Source organism: Canis aureus, chromosome 21 (genome assembly GCF_053574225.1).
Source record: "Canis aureus isolate CA01 chromosome 21, VMU_Caureus_v.1.0, whole genome shotgun sequence".
Lineage (NCBI taxonomy): Eukaryota > Metazoa > Chordata > Mammalia > Carnivora > Canidae > Canis > Canis aureus.
Window position 1 is genome coordinate 6,057,351 of NC_135631.1, and position 23,410 is coordinate 6,080,760.

The 23,410-nt window shown below is 58.6% G+C and overlaps 1 protein-coding gene across 4 annotated transcripts; it reads left to right on the top strand.

Moving 5' to 3' along the window:
• Positions 1 to 5,336: 5,336 nt before the first annotated feature.
• Positions 5,337 to 23,123, top strand: ALDH3B1 (aldehyde dehydrogenase 3 family member B1). 4 transcript variants are annotated; one of them, XM_077862656.1, is made up of 11 exons: positions 5,357 to 5,495; positions 6,590 to 6,644; positions 11,115 to 11,277; positions 14,241 to 14,351; positions 14,486 to 14,606; positions 14,896 to 14,981; positions 15,468 to 15,549; positions 17,703 to 18,089; positions 18,203 to 18,369; positions 20,833 to 20,932; positions 22,477 to 23,123. In XM_077862656.1, exons 3-11 carry the CDS (start codon positions 11,116 to 11,118, stop codon positions 22,665 to 22,667), a joined length of 1,407 nt encoding a protein of 468 aa, XP_077718782.1. In that variant the 5' UTR covers positions 5,357 to 5,495; positions 6,590 to 6,644; position 11,115; the 3' UTR covers positions 22,668 to 23,123. The 4 variants fall into 4 exon arrangements, with proteins under 4 accessions (XP_077718784.1, XP_077718783.1, XP_077718781.1 ...); XM_077862655.1 differs by lacking the exon at positions 6,590 to 6,644 and having other exon boundaries at positions 5,338 to 5,495; XM_077862658.1 differs by lacking the exons at positions 6,590 to 6,644; positions 20,833 to 20,932; positions 22,477 to 23,123 and adding an exon at positions 20,054 to 20,346 and having other exon boundaries at positions 5,337 to 5,495.
• The last annotated feature ends 287 nt before the right edge of the window (positions 23,124 to 23,410 follow it).

The following is a 23,410-nucleotide window of genomic DNA, read 5'->3' on the forward strand; positions in this document are numbered from 1 at the left end:
GGGGCGTGTCCAGGGCGCGCGGGGGCGAGAGGGAAGTGTCCAGGGCGCGCGGGGGCGGGAGGGGCGTGTCCAGGGCGCGCGGGGGCGGGAGGGGCGTGTCCAGGGGGCGCGGGGGCGGGAGGGGCGTATCCTGGGTGCCTGTGCAGCCCGGACCCGGCCTCCCGGACTCGTGGTGTGAGTTCGAATCTCCACGCAGCCGCTTCCTGGCTTTAAAACTTTGGGAATTCACTCCACTTTATGCCTCTGTTTTCTCACTCGGCGCTGCTCCCCAGGGCTGTCACCGGATTGCTAAATTAATGCAAAGCCTTAGGAAAGTGCCGAGTGAGGAAACAGAGGCACAAGCCCCGTGTGGTGTGTTTGCAGGTCAGAGCCCCCAGAGCAGCCCCACAGAGGGCTCCCACACCACGGGACGTGACAGCCGGTGCGCACCTCCCATGCGCCCTCCAGTTTCAGCTCGGCACCTGCAGGTGGGAGCCCTGGCGGGGGCGGTGAAAGGCTGAGCTTCTGCTGGACTCCAGTGGGTCGACCCTGAGGCGGGTCCAGAGCCTCCAAGCTGGGTCTGGGCTGCGCCGAGTTGGCGAAGTTCTTGCCTTGCACGAGGCGGGGCTTCGCAGCGCTGGTTATCACCCAGGTTGGGAACACTTCGGAAGCTTTTAAAAATATACAGTTCCCAGGTCAGACTCTTCAACAAATGGTGTTAGGAAACCTTAGTAACCACACACAGAAAAGTGAAATCGGACCCCCATCTTACATCCTCACAAAATTTAATTTGAAATGGATCAAAGGCTTAAACATAAGACCTGATACCGTAAAAATTCTAGAGAAAAAATAGGGAAGAAGCTCCTTGGCAATGGTCTTGGAAAGTTTTTTTTGGCGGGGGGGCGGGGGCGGGGAGGGATATGACACCAAAAGCAAGAACAACACAAGAAAACAAAAAAACAGGTGGGACTACATCAAACTTAAAAGCTTCTGCACTGCAGGGGCACCTGGGTGGCTCAGCGGGTTAAGCATCTGCCTTCTGCTCAGGTCAAGATCCCAGGATCCTGGGATGGAGCCCCACATTGGGCTCCCTGTTCACTTGGGAGTCTGCTTCTCCCTCTCTCTCTGCCCCTCCCCCTGCTTGTGCTCTCTCAGTCTCTCTCAAATAAATAAAATCTTTATTTAAAAAAAGCCTCTGTGTTGCAAAAGAAACCGTTAAAATAGAAAGGCAACCTACAGAATTGGAATGAATATTTGTAAACCACATATCAGATAAGGGGTTAATATCCAAAATTTATGAAGAATTCATACAACTCAATAGCAAAAAGCAAACATTCTGATTTTATTTTTTTTAAACATTCTGATTTTAAAATGGGCAGAAGAATTAGACATTTTTTTCCAAAGAAGACATCCCATTAGCCAACAGATCCATGAAAGGGTCCTCAGCCTCAGTAACCAGAGAAAAGCAAATCAAAAGCACGCCTATAAAAATGGCTATCATCAAGAAGACAAGAGATAATAAGCATTGGCGAGGATATAGAGTAAAGGGGACCATTGTGCATGGTTGGTAGAATGGTAAATGGGTCCAGCCATTTTGGAGACTAGTCTAGAAATTCCTCAGAAAACTCACAATAGGGGAATCCCTGGGTGGCTCAGCGGTTTGGTGCCTGCCTTCGGCCCAGGGTGTGATCCCGGAGTCCTGGGATCGAGTCCCACGTTGGGCTCCCTGCATGGAGCTTGCTTCTCCCCCTGCCTGTGTCTCTGCCTCTCTCTGTGTGTGTGTCTCATGAATAAATAAATAAAATCTTAAAAAAAAAAGAAAACTCACATAGAACTACCATAGGATCTAGCAATCCCACGTCTAGATGTATATCCAAAGGAAATGAAAACAAGTTATCAAAAATATATCTGTACTCCCATGTTACTTTTTATACTCCCAGTATTATTTTTTAAAGATTTTATTTACTTTAGAGAGAGAGAGAGAGAGAGTGGGGGAGAGGGGCAGAGGGAGAGGGAGAGAGGATCCCAAGCAGAGTCCCCACTGAGCATGGAGCCTGATGCAGGGCTTGATCCCAAGACCCTGAGATCATGACCTGAGCCAAAACCCAGAGTCTGCTGCTTTACAACTGAGCCACCAGGTGCCACACTGCAGTATTATTTACAATTGCCGAGATACACAAACAACCTAAGTGTCCATCAATAGATGGATGAAGGAAACGTAGTGCACAAATCTAAATGATACACTTTTCAGTTATGAGGAAGAAGAGGAAATTCTGCCATTTGCAACAGCACGGATGGACCTCAGAGATATTGTGTTAAGGGAAATATGTGAGATGGAGAAAAACACACATGGTATGATGCGCCTTATAGGTGGAATCTAAAAACAGTGACAAAACTGATTTCAAAAACCAAAAAGGAACACTGGCTGCCAGGATGGTTCGAGGGTACATACCAGCGACTGTAACACAGTGCAGGGATTACAGACAACCAAACTGTATGATAATAAGTCTGGGAGCGACTGGGTGGCTTAGTGGTTGAGTGTCTGCCTTTGGCTCAGGTCGTGATCCTGGGGTCCTGGGATCGAGTCCCACATCGGGCTCCCCATGGGGAGCCTGCTTCTCCCTTTGCCTGTATCTCTGCCTCTCTCCCTGTGTGTCTCTCGTGAATAAATAAATACAATCTTTAAAAAAAAAAAAAGCAATAAATCTGCTAAGAGACCTGGTCTCAATTATTCCCACCGCTAGAAGAAATGACAATTCTGTGATGTGACGGAGGTGTTAGCTGGCACCACACTGCAAATCACATTGCAATATAAATATGTCAAATCAATGGGTTGTATACCTGAAACTTACACAATGTTATATGTCAATTATATCTCAATTTAAAAAAAAAAAAACATCCAGTTTCCCTCCCTTGTCCCGCTTTGCCCATTCTCATCCTTCTGGTTAGAGCACCCTTCCTCCTGCTCCTCCCAGGAGGTTTCCTTCCCACCCTCCCCTTTCAGAATAAGAAGCCACCCTGAGGATGGGTACAACCCCCGCCCTTGACTATTTCCCTCTTGGTTTTTCTGTGGTTTAATGGTCTCTTTCCCTATCTTACTCCACCCTGTCCCTGGCAAATGCTCACCATGTACCCCTCATGCAGCAGATTGTGCTGGTACTTAGTAGGTGCTCGGTAAGTGAGTGGATGGATAAGTGAGTGAATGGGTGACAAATATCCACCTCAGAATGGTTGCTGGGAAGGCAGGGAGCTAGGGGTGTGGAGGGCATGATGAATCTGCAGAGGCTTCAGGCTGCAACTTTCTCCAGACCACACCCAGTGCAGATGTGGGAGAGCAGAAAGGTGGAATCAAGCTGGAGGTGTCTGGAAGTAGGAGCTACAAAAGCAGCAAGAGGGAGGGTGGGCCTGAGGTGTAGGGGCAGGAAGAGACAGGACTGCAGGTATGCAGCGGGAGCTGGGAGGCCAGGGGGCCGGGAGGCTGTGGTCAAAGATTGGACACTGGGGTTCATTCCCTTGGGGGATGACCAAGTTCCAGGTGTGGTGGTGGCACAGGGTGGGAAGGGAGGAAGTCCTAGAGGTCATGGGGCGGAGGGGGGGGGGCTTTGACACCCCCAGGAGAATGGATTTCCGTAGAATTCAGTGGGTGAGCAGATGTGGCCAGGAGGAGGGATGACACCACTTCCTTTGAGTCTCAGGCCTAGGACTGCCTGTGGGGCTGGCATGGGGGGACCCAGATAAATGCAGCCAGCATGGCCTACCAGTTTTATTTTTTGTTCTCATTATGATATAATAGGATGTTGCTCCCAAGTCAGATGCCCCAAAACATCTCCTAGGATGCTGTGGATCAAACAAAAGCATGTCACCCCTCACACTGTCCCTAAGAGGGCCACACTGGGCCCGCTCCTCATTCACCTAATGCCATTTCCCTGGCATGCAGTTGACTCTTTGCCATTTTTTAAACTAAAAACCTTAGGGATGACAGTCACCTTAGGCTGTTGGGAGGTCCCCAAGCCGAGATGTGCCAAGGACCCAGCCAGAGCCTGGCAGAGCAGATGCCCAAGAAACAGTACTCGCTGCTCTCAGCTGAGAGATGGGCTTCCTAGGAGTGAGGATGACCCCTTGGGCTCCTAAGTCAGGGCTCGTGGAGCCCTGGAAATGCTGTGGGCCGGGGAGACAGGGCTGACTGGGCTCGAATCCCCATCTGTCACTCTTCCTGTGTGTGCCTGCCCCAGTCACTGCATGTCTCTGAGTCTGTTGTCTCTCCTGCAGGCTAGGACAATGATACCTGAGATTTCCATGAGGATTTGGGTCAAGCGCCTGGTGCAGTGCTTAGCACACCATGGGTGCTTGGTCAAGGTATGCCGAGTGCGTGCTGGACGTGCCCTGGGTGCCAGCAGCCTCTAACTCTGCCCCCTGGAATGGGTCCTGCTGGTCTCTGAGGGGAGGCTGGGGCAAGGGAGGGGAGAGGAGCCAGGGTGGGCTGGCCTCTGAAGGGACCAGGGTAGCCACTCGCTCAGGAGGGCGGGAAAGGGGCAGAAAGACATCCATGCCTATTGAGCACCTACTATACCAGATGTTTGCAAATGAGCTATTTCACCACTGGGGCGGGCTGTGAGGCAAGCAGAGTCAGCTCTGTTTCACAAGGGGGAAAGCGAAGGCCCAGAGAGGAGATAGGACCTGCTCAAGGCTGCTTAGCAGGTGGGCAGAGGAGGCCGGTTTGCATCTCTGTCAGCAGGCAGGGCGGTGACATGGTCCTGGGTAGGGCTCCCCCAATACGCACCTCACCTGGCGGACCTGGGTCCTTGGCAGAGCCTGTCACCCACTAGGGCTGGCTCTAAAAGTGCCACCTGGTGGCACCCCACACAGACTTCTTCTCATTTATCTTGAGCTCTCCACCACAGGGATGTGACCTCCAGACGGCACCGAGCTCCTGGAACTCTGAGGATCAGTAGAGGCCTCCAACCCAGAGAAGAGAGAGGATATCTAGTCCTCCCCAAGGGGCAGTCCCCTGAGACTGGGGAAGTTTCACTGCCAGGCCAGGCTAAGGCCCCTGTGCCAGGAGGTCAGGCCTCTTTGGAGATGTCCCAAGCTGTTTCTGAATTCATGACAAGTTCCTGGGTAGCCCCACAAGGCGATCCTTGGCCAGAGAGGGTCCCTTCAGGATCCTGCAACACCTACCTCACTCGCCAGTACCTCCCCAGGTGGGTCCCGAATTTGCTGTGTAGCCTTAGACCAGTGGCTGCCCCTCTCTGGGCCTGGTTCCTGACTAAGGGCTGTCAGACTCAGCCCCAGCCCAGCCCCGCCTGGTGCTGGCTCTGCCACTGCCTTTGGCTGGCTCAGCTCCAGACAGCAGGGCAGGGCTGTCACATGCTGAGCCACGTGACAGGCAGCGGCTGGGGGCTCCATCCCACGCAGAGGACAGGGGCCTCTGCAGCCCCTTCCCCCTGTCCCAGCTGGCTGAAGCCTCCAGGGCAACCAGAGCAGGTGTGGGTCAGGAGACCTCTCCTACCCCCCAGGTAGGCAGGGGGAGCCGGGAGGGCCAGGGCGGTGAGAAGCATCTCCCAGGTGCCGGTCGGCCCAGAGGCCCCAGGCCAGGATACGGGGCAGACCCAGGGCACCAAGGCAGACAGGCAGCGGCGGGCCCGGGGTGGTGGGCACCGGGCGATGGCACAAAGGATGCTCCTGCCCCCACACCTGTAACCTAATCACCTGCCTGTCTGACACGAGCAGCTGCTCGGGAACCATCCCTCTTTGTGCTGGCTCCGGCAGGTGTACCTGGGGTGGGGGCCATGGAAAGGCAGAGGACAGGGCCCCTTGGCACAGCTCAGGCACCAGAGGAGCAAGACCACAGGAACCACCACGGTGACACTTATCATGACAGCTGTCCTGGAGGGCAGAGTGTGGAGTGCTTCCCTAGGAGGTGGGAGGGGCCATCTGGGGATGGACACAGCCCCTCTGCTCCAGGGTGACAAGCTTCCGGTGTGGGTCCCAGCCCTGACATCCATGCCCCCCTGGTCAAGTCCTGTCCCCTGTTCGGGACTCTGTTTTCTTATTGTGAAATGTCAGGTTGCAGGGTGACATGTTCTGGGAGGGGGTGCTGGATGAGGGGGCATTGAGGGACGCAGACACGGAGGGCTAGGGAACAGAGGGGTCAGTGGGTGTGGGCCCTGAGATAATCTTTGGATCTGATCTCTTCATGTTGCATATGGAAAACCAAGGCTCCTGGGGCTGGGGGTGGAGTCGGGGTAGGGCTTTCCGCTCCTCCAGGCTACCGGACCCCACCCGACACCCTAATTCCCAGGGCCACTGCCCCAGGCCCCCCTCCTCTTCCAGCTGCCCTGAGGCCCTGGGCTGGACCCCTCAGCCAGAGCTCCGCTCCCTGAAGACCCGCTGGGTGGCCTTGGCCACCTGCTGGCCTTCTCTGGGCCCGGCTCCTCCTCCGTGGTCCAGGAGAGGTTCTGGAGGCCTCCCTGGGAGAGGTGGTGAAGTCTCCGCCTGCAGCTTCCAGCCGGCCCAGAGCCAAGGTCAGGCACGAGGCCAGGGCAGCCCCACCCAGGGGCCCGCCCAGCCTCCCCAGCTTGGGACATTTCATAACGACTCTTATCCACAGGGCGACAGGGCGCGGAGCAGGGACGCGAGGAGAAGGGCTGCTGGCAGGGCCTCAGGTAGGCTGTCCCAGGGAGGCGGGGATGGAGCGGCCGGCAGTCAGGGCCCGGGACCTGGCGATGGGCTTGCTGGGGACCCCAGGTTGCGGGCTGCCTGGGCAGGCTTGGTCACCCGCGCCACATACACAGGCTGGCTTTGTCTGCCTGCCTGGGGAGAAAGGGGAAGGAGGGAGGAACTTCCTCGCGGGGACCTAAGAGTGGGAGAGGGAGGGTGAGGAGAGGCTCTGGGGCCAGTGGGCACCCTCATTTTGTCTGAGCTGGGCCCCCACCTTTCTCAAACCAGAGTTACAGCACATCTTCTCTGAGGCCAAGAGTCCCAGCTCTGCACCTGGCTGCCCCAGGGCAGGGACTGCACCCCCATCCCTGGTGGGGGGCAGGGGGTGGGGCTAGAGTCCATCCAGCAACACACAGTTCCTGGGCGCTGCTAGGTGTGCCCAGTGCCGGGGCAGGGGTACCCAGTGGCTCTGGGACCTCAGAGTCTTGGGAGTGGGCTCTGTGGGGTCTAGCCAAACCCCACCCTGCCTGGAGGAGGGACTGATGATCAGTGGGACTTGGTCAACGTGGGCAAAGGGGAACTGTCTGTGGGTTGAGGCTGAGGTTGGCTCAGCCCACAGGCGAAGGGTTGGTCCCCAGTTCCCCCAGCTCCCACTGTGGGGAGGGAACTGCCAGAGCTTCTGGAGAGCCCATAAAATCCAGGTTCAGGCTACATGGGGAGATCATATTGAAGACCTGGGGTATCAGGACCTGTGGGGCCATCATCAAGGCCAGCCCTGTGACCTCCACCTCCGGTAGCTGGGTCAAGGTCCCCCAGACCCTCAGAGCACCCTGTTTATCCCTGTCACCCTATCCCTGCCTCCACACGGTCTCAGGTGGATGTCCTTGACTCCCTGGTGCCCACATTGGGCCAAGGTCTCCTTGGGCTCCTACCCCAGGGTCTCCTCCCCGAAGCCCCCTTGACACAGCTGTCCTTCACAGTCTGTCTGAATAATGATCATTCAGAGCCATTGTCCCCGAGCACTCACAGGGCTCGGCCTGGCACAGAACACTGCACACCCAAATTCTCCCAACAGCGCCATGGGGCAGCTACAGGTACCCTCCTCATTTCACGGATGGGGAAGGTGAGCCACAGAGGAGCCAAGCAACCTGCCCAAGGACTCCTAGCTCACAAACAGGGCTGCCGGATTTGACCCCAAATCGCTGGACCCTGATACTACACCAATGCCCTTGGGGAGGCACCTGGGTAGCTCATGGATTGAGCATCCAATTCTGGATCTCAGGGTTGTGAGTTCAAGCCTGTGTTGGGCTCCACACCCTTTAAAAAAAAAAAAAAAACGGAGTGCCATTAGGAGGTGTCCAGACATGTAGGAAAGCTGAAACAGGAAGAATGACAGAGTGGGCGGAGGCTGGTGGGAAGAAAGAGAGAGCTCACCAGCAGGACTGGCTACCGTGCAGGGCTGGGATCAGGGCAGTGGATTCCCTCCTGATGGTGCTTTGGAGCCAGCAGACCTGAGTGCCAAACTTATTCACCCCCTCCCTGACTCCACGTGACCTCTCTGAGCCTCAGCTTCCCTCAGGAGCGCCGTGCTGACACCCACACTGCACCATATCGGGTTTCCACACTGTCACCTGCCATTGCACCTGCTCATTATGATGATTAGAGGGAGTTCCCAGGCCCAGGGCCTTGAGGGGACATGGCTTGTCCTCCCCTGGCCTCCAAGCCAAGGGAAACAGGCCTGTGTCTTATCATCCACTGACTTAGCAGCTCCCACCCCACCCGCCTCGCCTGGGAGCAGCAAGTCAGGAACAGATGCAGCCCAGCAGGTGGTTGAAGCTGTGCCCGCTTGGTGGGCGGGAGACCCCTGGGCCCGCCAGCCACTGGGACCTCAGCACTTAGCCCAAGGAGGCCAGAAGGGGAAGCAGAGTGAGGGGACAGAGGCTGAGAGCAGGGTACGAACAGCATGGCTTCTCACCCTTGAGGGCACCAGGTCCAGCCACACACCCCTGCCCACCTGGCCCGACACCTGCAGTTCTGACCAGGGTGTCCCTTCTCCCCAGGGGTCAGGCCAGGGGATGAAGTGGCGGGAGGCAGCCCTCTCTTCTTCTGGATTCCTCTGCCTTCTGGTTTCCAGTGTAAAGAAGTTGGGTGGTCTTGGGCCACCTCCGTGCTCTCTGTGCCGAGGTGTCCCTCTCCTTGTGGGGGAGAAGAACAGTGCCCTGGGCAGGAAGTCACAGTGGTTAAATGAGTCATGCAGGCACGAGAAATGTAGCTCAGTATCCTTATGAGCTTCCATAGTATTGCATGTACCCCGAGGGTGCAGAGTAAGAGGGTAGAGATGCGCTCCAAGACCCCAGCCCAGGCTGATCCAGGAACTCCCTCATCTGTGTGTCTTTTGTGAGGTCACAGGCTCAGGTCCCCCAGATCCTAGGCAGGAGGTAGCCTGGGCTCCTGTGCACGCCTGGGTTGTACCCAGCTTCCCATCCCCTGACGGGCACTCCTTGGTCCCTCAGTCCAGAGTGACCAACCTGAGGGGTGGCAATATTGGGTGGGTCGACCTCAGGGTTGTCAGGAGAGGCTGCTGGAATGTTCCAGCCAGACCTGTACCCCCACAGAGCTCCCCATCCCTCATGTGCCCAGAGGTGTGCCTTCCATTCTAGTTGCATGCCTCACATTTTTGTGGGTTTTGCAGACATTTCTTATGAAAAGGCAAAGAGCCCTGGAGAGGCAAGTGGAGTGTACTTTGCCCTCCACATCCATCAGCAGGGATCCAGAGGTGCCAGTGAGACACAGCAAGGAGTGGCAGCAGGTGGAGAGAAAGAAACATTTGCTAGGTACTTAGTAATCATAACCACCCTGACCTTTCTTGAGCACATATCATGTGCACAGCGGTCAACATTTTAGGTGGCATTATGTCATTTACTCACTTTCCAGACAAGGAAATTGAGGCAAAGAGATGAGTGGCCTGCCCAAGGTCACAAGGCCAGTATAAGGCCAAGGAAGGGGACAAGCCCAGATGGCTGCTCTGGAGGCAGGTAGGGCTCTTGGCTCCTGATGTTGGCACTGGCCAGGGCCCATGCCTCCAAGAAGGAGGGTAGGGTCTGGGGGCAAGGCTGGGGCTGAGAGTGGCTCTGAGAATGTCCCCTTTCTGCTATACTGTCAGCCTCTCTGAGGGTCATGGGGCCTGCCTCATACCCTAGGCAACTGCTCAGTTTCTCCCAACCAGAGCAGGATGCCTGGGGAGCTAGCCTGCCCCCCGCCCCCCATCAGGTCCAAAGCTCCAGCCAGGCTCTCAGCAGAGTCCCCTTCAGGCAGGTCATCTTTGGGCTGGCGCAGGCTCAGTGATCAGGGCCATGGATCACTCCAGAAATCTGAGGGTCACGGGGTAGCCACTTAACAACAGCTGGCAGCCTTGGATGTGCTGATGCCCGGCCCTAGGCTCAGAACTGGACAACATGGTCTCATCTTTGAGAAACTTCATATCAGCTGGTGGGTGCTATCATTACCCGCCTAACAGATAAGGAGACTGAGGTGTTAAGACCTCACTCAGGTGGGTAGACAAAGAGGTGCCAGTAGAAGAGAGGATGAAACCCACTCCCTGGGTGAAGGAATAATCAGGGCAGGCTGCCTAGAGGAGGCATTAACCAAGCTGAGACTTGAAGGGAAGGGAGTCAGAGAGGGCAGGAGGAAAGGGTCCCCACGGGTCCTTGGCAGCAGGCCAGGAAGTGCATACGTCACCCTGTTCCTCCGATGAGCTTCAAGTAAACAGGCAGGGGCCCGGGGGAATGTGGGGGCCCCACCCAGATCTCCTGCCATGGCTGATGGCAGCATGGAGGCACCCCTGCCCCCCACTGTCCTCTGCTCCTCCAATACTGGGACTGGTGACAGGGGCATAGACAGAGGAGGCCACTGCCCAGGCCACCCAGCACCCCAAGCCACCACCAGCCAGCCTGGCTTCCCCAGGCGGTGCCCCCCAGGCGAGGGGCAGGAGGCACAGTGCGTTCTGCGTCTGGACTATCCCCCAGCGGTGGCCATGGTGGCTGTTGGTGGACTGTCCCTCCACTCATCAAACTTCCCGGTTACTCCACGCAGGCCTGGCAGGGACGAGGGCTGCCCCATCTCCAGGAGGGGCGCCAGAGTGGGACGGGGGCCATGCCTTGGGGCTAATTTCTGTGCGGGAGGAAGAAGCGAGGTCCCCTGGCTGCTGGCCTACCCCTAGGGGCTGGGGTAGCTGGTCCCGAGCCCACACCCTGCCCTGCACCCACCTCAAGGCCTAGGGTCTCCTATTGCCTGGCCAAGGGGAAGAGACTATTGTGTGTGTGTGTGTGTGTGTGTAGGGGGGCAGCCCTGTCCCTCGGGGGCTCCACGTGAGGCCTCAGAGGAGTGTCTGTGAGCCCACACAGGCACAGTCAGGGGTGCGGGGAGAGTGCCTGGGAAGGCGAGGCGCCCCATCCATGCCACCCCCCTCCCCGCAGGATGGACCCCTTGGCGGACACCCTGCGGCGGCTGCGGGAGGCCTTCAGCGCGGGGCGGACGAGGTCCCCCGAGTTCAGGGCTGCGCAGCTCAAGGGCCTGGGCCGCTTCCTGCAAGAAAACAAGCAGCTTCTGCAGGAGGCGCTGGGGCAGGACCTGCACAAGGTGGGCGGGGGAGGGGGCTGGGGAGGGGCTGGGGGGAGGGGGACTAAATACCCGGCAAACCCCACCTCCTTCCCCATCCCGTGACCCCCTGTGCGCCTCTTCTGCATCTGTCCACCCACTCAATACCCACCCCCACCCCCGGCTTACGGAGCACCTACCACGGGCCATGTTCTAGGCTCCGGGGGTCTCTGTGCCCAGGGAGCTGGCCTTCTGGAGAGAAGCACAAAACAACAATAAAGAACTAATAGGTAGCATGTTGGATGGTTTCAAGTGCCACGGAGAGACCACTGAAGTGTCTCTTCAGTGTGAAAGTGTCTTTTCAGTGTGAAAGGGCCAAGAGAGCACCAGGAGCAGGCTGCTGCCTCGTATGTGGGAGTTAAGGACGGTTTCTCTGAGGAGATGACATTTGAGCAAAGACATGAAGGAGGGAGAATGTTGGAGGAAATGGCAGCGGGCACAGCACGTGCAAAGGCCCTAAGGCCGGAGGCCTCGGTGCTTGAGGAGCAGCAGAGGCCAGCACACCCTGAGGGGAGGGGAGACGCAGAGGTGTACAGAAGATGAGATCCAGGGAGGCGGATCACTCCACGTAGCACCTCATAGGCCATGGATGAGTTCAGCTTCCCTCAGAAAGGCGGGCATCATGGCATCTCTTCAAACCCGGCAGGCCCGAGGGCTGCCATTCCAGCAGCAGCCATGGCAGGAACCCAAGAAATGCACTTGCTTCCGGGTAGCCTCCCACCACCTGGGCAAACAGAGCCCAACTGCTTGGCTTCTCCTGCCCCAGGACAGCTGTCCAGGGGGTTCTTCTCTGGACAAAGTGTTCTCTGCACTTGCCACCAAGGCCACAGTGTCCAGACCCACCCCCTGTGCTCCACCAGCCTCTCAACACCTATAACCCCTCGGGCCCCAGCCTGTGGCTCTTTGCCAACTGGTAAGGTCCCACCCTTCCAGGGGCCTGCTGGCTCCACCCAAATCATGATAGAGACCCCGGCACCAGCAGAGCCAGGGGGCCCTCGGTAACTTCCTGGGGACCCTTCTGACTCAAGGCACCCAGCCAAGTGTCCGCCCTGTCCCCAGAGCAGTCATGGACTTTGAGACTAGTGCCTCATGGCATCCAGAGTCATGGATCAGGGCACCCTCATTCCTTGAGGACAGCAAAGTATGGCCACAGGACTTCTTTTGAGGGTGTGGCGTTCTGGTGATGCCTTCTCCATTTCTCGGTGTCCCCAAACCTACTATTAACCATGATGCCCCGGGACTGAAGCCAGGTGAGACCCAGGCTCCCTTGTCAATCATTTCTGGAATCATCTGTTCTCCTATTTATGAAACCAGGATGCTAGATCTTACTTCACTTGGCTCTCCCTTGCCTGAGGGGCCCAGCTTTGCCTCCTGTGGGGAGTGTCCCATTCCCTGGGCCTGGTCCAGGATGGAGGGGGGGCTCCCAACCTCCCATCTCCAATGAGCGTCTTCCACCACCTACCTGCTGGCCTGGCCTGGCCACCTCTGTGAGACCTGACCTGTCCATCTGGTTCCTTTTCTCCCTTGGGCTCAGATTTTACCTCCTGCCTCATTCTAATTCCTCAAGGCTCTCCAGCACAGAAAATCCAATCCTGTCCCCGTCCTTCTAAGCAGGCAGCATCTGCCCTGATTTGCCCCAACTAATTGTTGCATTTAACCCCCAACAGCCCTTCCAAATGAGGATGATCACCCCCAGTCACCCCCAGAGGAGGCATGTTCTTGCCTAAGGGTGCACGGCCCTGGGTCAAAACAACCTACACTTCCAAAGTCATGAATTTGAGTTGGGTCTAGACTGTTCATAAACTAGCCCAAACCTCACTCACTCAGGTCAAGGGCAACCTGGCTGGGCAGAAACATGAGCTGTGGACACAGGCTGAGCGGAAGGCCTGCCCGAATCAGGCGTGGCATCTAGAAGTGCGGGGGCATGTGTTCCTTCCCCCAAGGTCCCAGCTCCCTCCTCCTCAAGGCTCAGCTCTGGCCTTGGCCTTACTACTGAGTCTTGCTGAGTGACCCTGGCCAGCATTCAGTTCACCCTCTGGCCCCCTGCCCTCATTTCCAGCAGGGGAGAGCTTGCATTCCAACGGCTGAGTCCCAGGAGTCAGGACAGCTGGCTCTGGTGTCCCTGGCCACGGGCTCTGGCTGCCCCCAGCCCTCAGGCGGGGTCTCTTCTCCCAGGTGGGAGCGAGGCAGACATGCCCACAGGCAGAGATCAGGACAATTTCCCTGTTGATTTTTGCCTCTCTCCCACCCCTGCCCCACTGCCTGGGCTGTAGGAACTGTCCACAATTACCCAGAGGCGTCGGCCCCAGTGTCCCTTGCAGACTGACATCCACACAGCAGGCCACTGCGGGCCACAGAGGCGGTCCTGTTAAAGTTAAGTTGGATCCTGCCCCTGCTCTGCTCGACAGTCTTCACCCCTGCTGCCCGGTGCCATTGCCTCACCCCTTCTCCTCACTAACCAGGGACAGAGTGAGCCCACACCCCCCTCAGAGCCTTTGTACACACTATGCCCTCTGCCTGAGATGTTCTGCCTTCAGGTATCCATGGGCTCCCTCCCTCCTTGTCCTCCATGCTCAGATGTCAGCTCATCTCAGAGGCCAGCCCTGACATGCTTGCACACACAGGCACACACACTCATGCACTTACACGCACACGTGCACACACACGCAAGCGTGCACACTCCAGCAGTCTCTGTCCCCCTTACCCTGTTTCACTTCTGTGGCTCCCGTCACATCCGTGTTCTTGTTGTCATGCGGGCTGTCCCCCTACGACATGAGCTGACATGAGCTCTCCGGGGCGGCCTCTCCACGGCTGCATTCCTGGCCTGGAAAGGGCACCTGAGCCCCCGAAGCACTCACTGAACACGGAGGGAAGGAAGGAGCAAATAAGAGGCCACCTGCTGACCGGGACCCCAGCCCAAACCCTGGTCCGTGTCTCCCCTGCAGTCAACCTTTGAGTCTGAGGTGTCTGAGATCCACATCAGCCAGAGCGAGATTGACCTGGCCCTCAGGAATCTGAGGAGCTGGATGAAGGATGAGAAAGTGCCCAAGAATCTGGTGAGCTGGCCCCCGGGTCGGGGCGGAGGGGGGGTGAGGGCACACAGGCAGCCCTGCCAGGCGGAGGGTGGCGCCAAGGGGCTGGGAGTCCCCACGCCCCCACCACTCACCACCCTGCTGGCCCCGGGGCCCAGGCCACGCAGCTGGACTCGGCCTTCATCCGGAAGGAGCCCTTCGGCCTGGTGCTCATCATCGCGCCCTGGAACTACCCCGTGAACCTGACGCTGGTGCCGCTGGTGGGCGCCCTGGCCGCAGGTGAGAGCAGACTTTCTACCTTCCCGCTGCCCGCCGTCCCGGCCCTCAGGCCTCACGGTGGCCCTCAGAGCCAGGGAGCAGGGAGCTGGCAACAAGTGGCTAAGAAAACCTGGCTGCCGCCCGGCCTACCATCCCTGGGCTGTGGAGCCTTGGGCCGGTCAGTGACCTCTCTGAGGCAGATTCTTCACTTGAAAGCAGAGTGAGGCCGGCACCTGCCCTGCAGGTGCAAGGACTGAATGGAGACGGGAGGGCGCCCCTCTCCCAGCGCTCCCCCTGCCCTGCCCTGCAGGGAACTGTGTGGTGCTGAAGCCTTCAGAGTTCAGTAGGAGCACGGAGAAGGTCCTGGCGGAGGTCCTGCCCCGGTATCTGGACCAGGTGAGCAGGGCATGGGGTGGACCCAGCAGCTACACTCAGGCTGAGCAGGGCCAGGCAGGCCCCCCTGGCAAGACCCGGGTTCCAACCTCAATCCTGCCTCCTCTGGGCTGTGGGGCCATGGCCAGGCCACTGTCCCCTCAGCCTCTTTCCCTCTGAATGAAACAGAGGGGTGGTGATCACTGCTGTGGATCGAGGAGCATGTTCCCGGGGACTCCCATCTGTCTTCTGGTCAGCCCTGATCACCCCACCCTGGCCCCCAGCCCCCCAACCCAAGCCAGGCTTGAACCTCACAACTTTCAGGCTGGAACTGCCAGGGACACTGGGAAGCTCCCCACTCCCACCCTGCTTCCATCTGGCCCATTGAGAGCCCTGGAAACTGTGGGTCAGGCCAGGCAGAGGGGTGGGGCAGTCCCATGCAGGCAGGCAGCCCCCTGGGTTCCTCAGGCCCGGGTCCCAGAGGGAGCTGTCTGCCACCCCACCTTGCAGAGCTGCTTTGCCGTGGTGCTGGGAGGGCCCCAGGAGACCGGGCAGCTGCTGGAGCATAAGTTCGACTACATCTTCTTCACGGGTAAGGCTGGGGTTCCCGCTGTGGGCGGGGGCTGAGGGGCCTGGAATGGGGCCTGGTTGAGCCCAGCCACACCCTCTCAGGGTCTTGTCCCCAGTCCTGAGAGAGGCCACAGGGACCAAGGCATACAGACAGCCAGGAAGGAGGCAGACCGGGCTGGGCACTGGGACTGGGTGGTGCCCTCCGATTCCAGGCAAGCTTGCTCCGCACTCCTCCAGCAGGCTGGGGACCAACTCTGACCACTCAGGCCGCTCAGGAGGACTGGGTCCTACCCCTGCCACAGGCCCCTTCACTGGTCACAACCTTACAGATGACAGCATTTGCTCCTGCTGAGCAACCAATGTGCCAGGTGCCCCCCAGGACCTTATACACCACCCAGTGGCCTCAGGACCTTTATACATGACCCTGCTGACAGGGCTGGACAGATGAGGGATTGGAGGCCAAGGCGGCAAAGTGGTGTGGTGCCCAGCCTAGGTCACCCCAGGGACCAGGATTGGGGAAGCCTGGATTTTCCTTCCAGGCCTTCCATTAAAATTGTTCTCAGAGGTCCTTGGCCCCTGGTATGTACTCATGAGGCCCAGACGCCACCTGGCTTCAAGTGACCAGGAGGGCATTTCTATAAGGGCGAAAGAGCCAAGGGGGCAGGTAGCTGTGTTACCTGGCTAATGTTCCAGAGGAGAGGGAAGCAGACATGGCAGGCAACAGCATCTGAGCCTTCCTGTTCACTTGCCTCGTTACCTTGTCCACATCAGAGCAGGGCAGGTGCGCTCTCTGCCTCCCTCCCCCAGACCCAGCTGCAAGCCCAGGACAGGGCCTACAGGCCCCCACGGTGGCTGACAGGGAACTGGCTATAGAAGCAGGGGCTGGAGTCCTCAGCTGGTCCCACAAATTCCTAGAGGGTGGAGGAGACGCTGCAAGGGGCAGCCCACCTTCCACCATCCCACCCAGCATCTCGGTGGGCTTTGGGCCCTGGCGCCCCATGACTGGCGTTGGGAACCTGAGCAGGCTGCCAGAGGCCGCCAGACTGACCAGCACCTTCTCTGACACAATCTCCTGATTTCTCCAGGCCTTTCCTTATCTGGTGACAGTCAGGTCTGTCTGGAGGACATGTGACCTCGTGGAAGCCTTTGTTACAGCACACAGCCTGGGGAAGTGCCCATTCACTCATTCCCCGTGTTCTGAACCCCGTCCAGACCCTGTCCACCACCTTGTCCTTGAGATAAAGCAAGGCCTAAGGAGACAAAGCCTCCCACCCCGGAGGAGCTCACATGAAAATGAGGGGACAGGGACAGAGAGAGAAGAATAGCACAGAAAAGATGGGGGGAGGCACGGCAGGATTCAACACAAGGAGGGCTTCTCTGGAAGGCCTCATAGACCAGGAGATGTTGCTGGAAGACAGGAGGACATGAGGGAGCAGACAGAAGATGGGATGTGGGTGGGCCTGCAGTGGGGGAGGAGGCGACAGCAGGGTTATCAGGCTCCCGGACGGTGGTGCCAGAAAGGCTAGAGCCTTCCCAGCAGAAATGGCAGCACGGTGCCCTGGGCCAGCCATGGGAAGGAACATCTTGGGGGTACAGGGGGCTTCGGGTCAGGGAAGGGGACGTGGAGGGACTGTGAGGCCCTGAAGATCAGCCCAGAGGAGACGAGCAGGTGGCCACTTCAGCCAAGGGTCAAGACCAGAGCAGAGGGTGGATGGTAAGGGCGGCAGGGTCGCCAGGTTAGCTCAGAGAGACAGACCCAGACGGCAGCCCTGGGAGCTGGCCTCTGGCCTTGGACCAGAGCAGTCACTGCCAGTTCTGGAGGAGGCTGGAAAGGTGGGGAGGGGTGCAGAGGGGCATGACAGCAAGAGTCACTGCAGGGTGAGCCTGGGATCAGAGACAGGACAAGGGGCTCCTGGATTTCTAACGAGGCAGGTCGGGAGAGGCAGCCAGTGGACAGGCCTGTTGCGGGGTGCAGAGCCCTGCATCAACCTCGGCTTTTGGGGCTGGTCTGGCCGAGATCAAGCAAGGTCCTGGGGCGGAGACTGGCGCCCTCCGACTCCAGCACCTCTGGGGGAGGACAGGCCAGGGAGTGACCCCTCCACCCAGGTCCCAGGTCCCAGCCCTGGGTTACCGGTGGGGTAACCCAGGGCCACCCTGACTTCTCTCGGCGACCAGGGAGCCCCCGGGTGGGCAGGATCGTCATGACCGCCGCCGCCAAGCACCTGACGCCCGTCACGCTGGAGCTGGGGGGCAAGAACCCCTGCTACGTGGACGACGACTGCGACCCCCAGACCGTGGCCAACCGCGTGGCCTGGTTCCGCTACTTCAACTGCGGCCAGACGTGCGTGGCGCCCGACTACGTCCTGTGCAGCCCCCACACGCGGGAGCGGCTGCTGCCCGCCCTGCAGAGCGCCATCACCCGCTTCTACGGCGAGGACCCGCGGCGCTCCCCGAGCCTGGGCCGCGTGGTCAGCGACAAGCACTTCCGGCGGCTGCGGGGCCTGCTGGGCTGCGGCCGCGTGGCCATCGGCGGCCAGAGCGACGAGGACGAGCGCTACATCGGTGAGGGGCCCCCGCCCCGCCCGGCCCGGGACCCCAGAGCCCGCGCCGCCTCCCCGGGAGGCCCCGAGCCCCGAGCCCCGGCCCGCCCGAACCCTGTTCCCCTGCGCCCGCAGCCCCCACGGTGCTGGTGGACGTGCAGGAGACGGAGCCGGTGATGCAGGAGGAGATCTTCGGCCCCATCCTGCCCATCGTGAACGTGGGGAGCCTGGACGAGGCCATCGACTTCATCAACCGCCGGGAGAAGCCCCTGGCCCTGTACGCCTTCTCCAGGAGCAGCCAGGTGGGGGCGGGCAGGGCTGGGTGGGGGCGGAGGCCTGCAGGAGACCGTGGAACCGTGATCTAAGCCACAGTCTCTTGGGCCCGTAGTGGGCAGCTCCTCGGGTCTACTCAGGGGTCAGTGTCCCTGCTCCATCAGCCCCCACTTCGGTCTTCCTCGTCATCTCGGCTGGTGGCCAAGCGTCCCCTTCCAGAGCCTGCTCATAGAAGGCACCCACAGTATGGAGCAGAAAGACCAGGGGAGGGTGAATGACCAGAACACACGGGAGGGACGATGCTCAGCCGCTGGGGCAGCCTGGAGCCTCAAGGGCACCAGGCAGGCGTCCTCAGCTCAGGGCACACCTTCTTCTCTCACCCAGATCTCATGGATCCCTTGCAGATTGGGCAGTGGTTTTTATTATTATTATTATTCATTTATTTGACAGAGAGAGAGAGCAAGTAGGCAGAGCAGCAGGCAGAGGGACAGGGAGAAGCACACTCCTCGCTGAGCAGGGAGCCTGATGTGGGGCTTGATCCTGACTCCAGGGTCATGACCTAGGCCAAAGGCAGACACTTAACCAACTGAGCCACCCGGGTGCCTCTGGGCAGTGTGTTTTTAATAAACTTTTTATTTTGGAATCATTTTAGCTTTACAGAAGACAAAAGAATAGTCTAGAGAGTCCCAATATGTCCTGCCACCAATTTCCCCCATTTAAGGGCCCTTATGTTCGTCCAAACTGAGAAACTGAGATTGGTCCATTATTGTTAACTATGCTCCAGATTTGACTTGGGTTTCGTGTTTTTCTTTCAGCCCCACGAGCCCAGTTGGGGCCCCACATTGCATTTAGTTGTCATGGCTCCTCTGGCCTCTGACCACGTCTCAGCTTGAGAGGTGCTGACTAGGTCCCTTGCGGAGTGTCCCCAATCTCAGTGGTCTGCGAGGCGAGGGCTAGTCTCTGACATCTTATCAGGGATACAGAGATCCACCCGTCACTAGTGAGGCAAACCTTCATCACCCGGCCAAGGTCCTATCTGCCGGGGGTCTCCACCAAGAGGCCCTCTTCTTCTTTGGGAGCAAGTCACTAAGTCCTGCTCCCCTTCTGTGGGATTGAACTCCACCTGCTAAGGGGAGAACACCTACTTACGTCATCTGGAATCTGTAAGAAAGATCTGGCTCTTGAACACTTCTATCAGCACGCACTCACCTGCATCTGCTTTATTCTCTGGGTTACAGCGCAACAACCACCTTGTTTGCGTCCTTGCTTAAGCTGTCCCTCCCTGGGCACTGGGAGCTGCCATGTCTTTCAGCGCCCACCCCCCATCCTTTTATTTTCCGACCACTTCCTTCCATTCTGCTCATCCTGTTTCCCTTACCCAGCCCTGGAGTCAGCCATGCTTCCAAAAAGCCTAGTTTCATCTAGATAATAGTAACTTTATTTTTTTAAAGACTTTATTTATTCATGAGAGACACACTGAAAGAGAGAGAGAGGCAGAGACACAGGCAGAGGGAGAAGCAGGCTCCATGCAGGGACCCTGATGCGGGACTCGGGCCCGGGACCCCAGGATCACGCCCAGCGCTGAAGGCAGGCGCCAAACTGCTGAGCCACCCAGGGATCCCGACAATATTAACTTTAGAAAATTTGCAACCTGGGTGTTTTGGAAGGGGGGTCATATGGAAACGTGACTGCCAAGCTTTTCTGAATGCCCAGGACTGACTGGCCTGGGGGGACAGTCACACCTACAACACATGGCTGCCCCCGAGAAGCACTGTGACACTCCTGTTCCATCTTCTGTCGCTGATACTGCGGCCTCCACGAGATTTCTGAGCTCCTGATGGGGAGCTCCCGCCACCCACCATATACATAAGCCGTTAGCTCCGGATCACATGTTGTAACTAAATATTGCCAAGTTTTCGGGAAACGACTGTACAGTGTTTACTAATCTTTTTTCCCCCCTCTCATCCTTCAAATAAACCTATAGGTTAAAGAGAAAAGGACTTAAAGTCAAGCAAGGGCCATGTCTCTAAAATACAAACCTGGCTGCATGGCCCCACCTAAATGTCTTCCCTGGGCTGCACACCACACAGGCCGGCCCTGCACCTGCCCTTCACTCTGCCTGGGGGACTCCCTTTCCCCTGAGATGTAGCACGCACATCGCATCCCTCCCCTGGGACACTTCCCTGACGACCTGGCATTTCACCCTGAAACTCTCCACGTCCCCAGGCAACTGCTGGGCTTCCTGCCTCCCTCTTAGCCCTGAGTCTGCGTCCCCAGCATCCTGCATGGGCCATACTCAAGCAGACGCTCAGGACACACGTCCGAGTTGGGAGCTCAGTGGCAGGCTGCCACACAACCACACCCCCCACTTGTTACACCACCCCTGCAGCTCACATGGGGCCTGACTCTTCCTGGGGCCCCGGGCCGTGGCTGGCTGGCCTCTTGCTGCAGCCACGCCATGGGCCCTCATCGCTGACCGCCCCCCCCAACAGGTGGTCAAGCGAGTACTGGCCCAGACCAGCAGCGGGGGCTTCTGCGGAAACGACGGCTTCATGCACATGACCCTGGCCAGCCTGCCCTTCGGAGGAGTGGGTAGGTGCCGGCAGAGCCCTGCCTTCTCTGTTACTGGACTGATGGCACCCCAACATCTCTGTCCTGCAGAAACCTGCCAGACCTGTCCCTGTATGTACATATGCAGGTGGACCCACAGGGACACAATTTGGGGTTTTTAGCACCACCGCGGTCAGTGTCCCTGTGCTGCCACTGCTTTCTTCCTGAATAGCGTGGCTTCGAGTATGCCCACCAGCTCACATGCTCCCTTGATTCCGCAGAGGCTCTGAACTGCCCCTTTAGCCTTTCCTTGACATGTCACTCCCCACGACCCCAGGAGACAGAGACTGTTCCCTGCCCGAGGGAAGCCGGGTAAGGGGACATCCCTGGCCCCAGCAGCCCCCATTACCTCTGCAAAGTCCTGGCCGCCAAGGCCGGAAACCTCAGAGCTGGTCCCAGCGAGCCCCATGGCTGTGTGATCTGGGCTAGCCACATCCCTCTCTGATCCCGCCTCCTCCTCAGAGGAATGGGAGGGCCAGAGACTGGCGTCTGTCCACACTAGGCACCAGAGCAAATGAGCAGCAGGGCCTGGCGAGCTGTCTGGGTGGTCTGGACTCTCCCTGGGGGCGGCCGATGCCACAGGAGCACATGGCCAGCTGAGAGCTGACACCAGGGCTGTGTGGGCCCCACTGCTTGGCGCCTGTCCTGGAGCCCCGACCTAGCCCACCTGCCTGCCCGGCTCCAGTCCCAGCCCCTCCTCCCCAGGGAAGTATGACAGCCTGTCTGGGGGCAAATCTGATCCTGCTACTCATCCCAGGATTGAGCAAGGCCCTGACTCACAACTTCCTGAGGTCTGTCCCTTCCTGGTCTGGCCATGGTGTCCTGCTCCCCCCTCCTCTCCCTGCTTCTCTGCCTGCTGCCCCGGCCACCCTGGGCCCTGTCCAGTCCCTGAATGCCACAGGTCACCCACCCCCAAGGCTCTCTGAGTTGTCCCCAAGTCTGGGTCCCTCTTGTCCTCACCCACCCCATTCATCTGGTCAACTTTACGTCCCTCAGGCCTCACTCCCTCCAGGAAGCCCTCCCTCATTACCCCCAACTCCACCCATCCTGGGTCCCCTGCGGAAGCCTGGTCTGTGACTGTCTCCCTACCTAGACGCTTTGGACTCACAACACAGGACATAACTTATTGTGTCCATGGATCTGAACACCCACCCAAAGCCTGCAGGTCTAGGAGGCAGGCGCCATTGTCATCTGCTGCCACAGAGAAGATCAAGGCGAAGTCAACTGCCCGAGGTGACAGGTCTAATTCAGGGCTGGGATTGAACTCTGAGCAGTCATCCCAGAAGCCACACTCCCAACCTCTCTTGCCCCAAGACCTGGGGTCTCCTGCATCTACTGGGCTGTTGCTGGTGTCAGGCTTGGCGCCAAGCCCTCTACCCACATTGTCTCGTGCTCAGCCCATTTTACAGATGGGGAAACTGAGGTCACACTGAGGTCTGCATGTGACTGCCAGAACCCGGGTCTGTCTGACATCCTCCTGGCTGGCCATCGAGGGGCTGACTGCCATGTCCTGTGCCCCCATACAGGCGCCAGTGGGATGGGCAGTTACCACGGCAAGTTCTCCTTTGACACCTTCTCCCACCACCGTGCCTGCCTGCTGCGTCGCCCCGGGCTGGAGAAGATCTACTCCATCCGCTACCCGCCCTACTCGCCTCGCAACCTGAGGATGCTGCTGGTGGCCATGGAGGCCCGCAGCTGCAGCTGCACCCTGCTCTGAGCCCCGCTCACCACTGAGTCCGCTGCCTCTGCCACCTGCAGCGAGTGTAGATGCGGCCTGGGGTCCACACTCGGGGAGGAAAGGACCACAGCCCAGGCGGGTGCTTGCCCTCTTCCCTCCTGGGGCTTCTGTCTTTGAGCTCTCAGCCTCCTCCCTCAGCTGTCCTCCCCCCACTAGCCTGGGTGGAGGGGATGGAGCAAGGAAAATGATGCAGTAACCTGCCCTCCTGCCCCCCCACCAGCCACCAGTGTCCTGGGAAAGGTCGGCAGACCCGGACCCCGCTGAGCCACCGCCCTCCCTGCGGAGGGTACAGAAGGGGCCCCGGCATCTGGTCCAGGTCACACCATAGACCTGCAGTAGCCTAGGCCCCGGGCAGACATCTGTGATAACAGTCAGCACCTCCAGAGATCGCTGAGGGTTCAACGTGGGGTTTTAATAAATGAGTTGTTGATCCCACGCTGCAGGCATCCTCTCTCCTTTGGGTGGGGTCCCCAGGCCTCTTGGGATCTCTGGGCGCATTCCTGTCCCCCCAGTGGCTGGCCCTGGTTGCCTTCCCCTCAGTGTCCCACACCAGACTCGCCCTCTTCCCTGTCCTGCTCATCCTACTGGGCCCCGATGTCACAGAATGGTCCCTCCTCCACTCAGCCACCGAACTAAACCCCCAGAGCCCAGCTCAACAACCCACACACACCTCCCAAGTCTCCTCTTTGAGCAAGTTCCGATGGTTCTATGAACGCCGCAGA